The 3,229-nt window shown below is 54.7% G+C and overlaps 1 protein-coding gene across 6 annotated transcripts in view; it reads right to left on the bottom strand.

Annotated features, from left to right (window-relative positions):
* LOC113204108 (UDP-glycosyltransferase UGT5-like) overlaps positions 1-1,912 on the bottom strand; it is a 34,393-nt gene extending 32,481 nt beyond the window's left edge. For all 6 annotated transcript variants that reach the window (XM_052271264.1, XM_052271268.1, XM_052271267.1 and 3 more), the window contains exons 1-3: positions 980-1,912; positions 569-800; positions 1-61 (exon numbers count right to left, since the gene is read on the bottom strand). In XM_052271264.1, the coding sequence (XP_052127224.1) occupies positions 1-61; positions 569-800; positions 980-1,912 (1,226 nt within the window). The remainder of the gene's footprint in view (positions 62-568; positions 801-979) is intronic.
* Between the last annotated feature and the right edge of the window lie 1,317 nt (positions 1,913-3,229).

Raw genomic sequence — 3,229 nt, 5'->3', positions numbered from 1 at the left:
GAGGCCTCTTGCACACTGAGGCCCCCGCAATGCGAGACGAAGAGGCGTAGTTTAGGATGGGCTGCGTGAAAATGGGAAGAAAATTGTTATTAATTATGTCCACGAAAAATAAAAATAAAGTAATTGTCTTTATGTTGTCGTCAGCAGAATGCGCTCGTACCAGTACCGCAAAATTCCTCTTTTTCGTCAATTTGCGAAATTTCTCTAATAAAATACTCTTTAAAATATCCATTTTTGTTTTTGTTTAACACAAATTGAAGTTAAATTGCATGTAGGTACGATCCATCTCAACATATACAGGGTGGGCCGTCAGTGCCTCTCTTTATTTTGCTTATACGATACTGGATAAAGGCGTGCGGGCGGATGACTAGCATACTCGGTCGCACGCATGCCGTAAGGCGCCTGGAAAAGCGACGATTGGGAAGCCCGCCGGCCCGCCGGCACGCCCGCATCTCGTGCAGCATGGCCGGAAGAAAGAACGAAGCTGACGGACCACCCCGTACTTTGGTCATTTTGAAACCAAGAATGATACGTTTTTGATACCTCTATCGTAGTTCGTTTGACTCACCGAACAGGTCGTTCTGTGGCGCCCATGCCTCCACCCTTACGTTGGCGGCCACCGGCTCCCCGACCACCGCGTCCGGCTCGATCTTCCACAGCACCCTAACCGGTGCCAGAGCTGCAAAGCTGTCTACGAGCGCACGCTTCTTGACTGGATCAATGAACTTCCCTTTCATGATTGATCCGAACGACACGAAAATAAAGCCTTCTTTCGAGTCGTCCATCCATTTGCGGAGGTCCTGCAAACAATAAAGGTGGTTGAGAGAACTGTCATCTGCGTGGCTGGGGCGAGATAAGGAAATGCAGGGATGCTCGTCCCCTTGTGCGTGCGTGTCGGAAGTCGATCGGCTATCGAGTCCTTCGCCTTCGGAAGATCGCTTTTAACCGTTGTTGCAACACTTGTGCAAAGTGGACTCACCGACGGAATCCTGCCCAGGTCGGCGGGTTTGACGTGCATGCCGCCGACGGGTATGAGGCTCGGCGGCAAGGGTCTGGCCGCCTCCAGGACGGGGTTCTCGTTGACGAGGGCCACGTGCACGTGCTGCCTCAGCTGTTCCACGGAAGGTGCGTCCTCGCCGAAGAACCTTTTGATGAGGCCGTCCTGCACGGGCCGCCACCACCAGACCATCAACTTGGAGTGCGCGTGGAGAAAAAGGGTCCAAGCGCGCTGCCACAAGTTCATAGGGTGCGGGAAGGGCTGCATGGTGTGCGCCAGGATCGACGGCACCTGCGGGTTGTACATCAGGTCGTCGATCCACGGCGAGATGGGGAAGGGAGACATGGCGATCATGCCGGGGTAGTTGAAGCGGTGGGCGAAGCCGAGGGTACAGTCCGCTAAGTAGTCGAAGATGATGAGGTCGAAGGTGCCTTTGAAGGCCGGGTCGAGCAGCCGCTGCATGGTTGGTGCGGCCAGGTCACGTTTACAATCTTGTTCTCCGACGTCCTGGAGGATATTGATCTGCTCTACTACCGTGGCCACCATCCAACGCTTCATGTAATTCGGATCGTTGAGTTGGAAGGCTGTCTCAATGATGCTCGTGTTGAGGGTGGGCGGGTTCTCGCTGTGCTTGTTGATGTCGATGGAGGTGACGAGGTGGCCGCGCTTTGCGAGCTCAACCGTCAGCGCCGACATCCAGATGTGGTGGCTCATCGTGTCGATGGTCATGATGGAGAGGATGCGCAGCGGCTTCCGGGCGGGAACCGCTCCTGTCGCGGGAGCAGCCGCGGTCGTCTTCACTTCAGGCGCGGCCGAAGCGACGCACTGCATGAGCAGGAGCGGGAGGAGCAAGGCGGCCGCGAGGACCACGACGTTCTGTCGCGCGGTGGCGCGGGCCGGCGAGGCGTGCTGCATCGCGGAAGCTGACGGACTGACTGGTGACTGGTGTGGTGGGCCACTGGCACTTGGCCTTGCCGCTTTCGCGTGCTCGTTTGGAGGATGGGTGGGGAGAGATTACATACGATTACCGTCTTCTCTCACTGTGCCGTGTCATGGCGCTTGGTGGGGGGATAAGGTTGTTATTATATGGCATGAGAAGTCACAGCTATGTCTAATTTTGAGAACCACAGCTGTAGTTTTACGTTGCCTTTTACTTTTATTTACCAGGAGGCAGTAATAAGAGCTGTCATCACAGTATTGTGCTCTATGCTGACGAGCGATCGGGTTTTGGATTTTGTGACGTACCTAGGGGTCTTACACGGTCCCAAGCAAATACGAAATCAATTGTGATGTATGTTCTCAGCACACTGTTACCTCGACGACGGTAGGAGTTTCAACCGTAATATCCGCTAAAATGTGTTAGTATAGTACTTATCTTCGTGACGACCTTACGAGGAACGTGCTCCATATTATGAACGAGAAGTACGTAGCCCTAAGGGTCGTCGTTTTATCCTATAGCATCAGGGGGAGGGAGGGGGGGGCGTTCTCAAAGCGATGCCAGTTAATAGTCAGAGGTAAGACAGAGGTCATCCGAATGCCCCAGCAAGCCGCGCCCGCGCCCGCACAGCGACTGGCGATATGTACTAATCCTCGGGTCCGGCGCGGCCCGGGCCCGTCGTCGCACTGTCGTATCGCAGCCTTGACATTGGCTCTGGCCCGGCGGGAATCCCTCACGCCTCGCGCTAGTCGGACAAAGTGGCACTCGACTGGACTGGGCTGGGCACCGACCGGCCGCCCCGGCGGCGGTGCAGGTCGGTCTAAAAATAATACAATAATAGGTTCGACGCAGTTAGGCCAGCCAAGCCTCTTCATCCGCACAGCCAGCCGCCAGAATCAGCTGATCAATCATATCACCACAACCTGGTCCTCACCAAACACTGTCACACACGGCGAGGATACGTTTTCGTTTTATCGACCTACCATCGAAGCGATAGTGACAAGCCAATAATTATGTGTGTCGGTCGATTGTCGCTATATTGAGGTAAAGCTTTTGCTTCAGAGGGATCGCCCAGAAAGTACGTATACGTACGTTTTCCATAGACTATATCGGCAAATTGCGGGAGCTTGACGCCTACGCGACTCGGGGTAGGCCAGCCCGCAGTACACGCATGCACTTCAGACAATATGTTGCCTACCTACCAGGCGCCATGAGAGCTTTGCAGAGGCTGCGGCTGCATTTATTTGGCGGTTGCGTAACGGCGAATGACGGACGCACTTTCTGGGTGTCTACGG

Source organism: Frankliniella occidentalis, unplaced genomic scaffold (genome assembly GCF_000697945.3).
Source record: "Frankliniella occidentalis isolate FOCC.00 unplaced genomic scaffold, Focc_3.1 Scaffold156, whole genome shotgun sequence".
Classification (NCBI taxonomy): domain Eukaryota; kingdom Metazoa; phylum Arthropoda; class Insecta; order Thysanoptera; family Thripidae; genus Frankliniella; species Frankliniella occidentalis.
The sequence above is the reverse complement of the archived record's forward strand: the minus strand, read 5'-3'. Positions and strand labels throughout refer to the sequence as shown.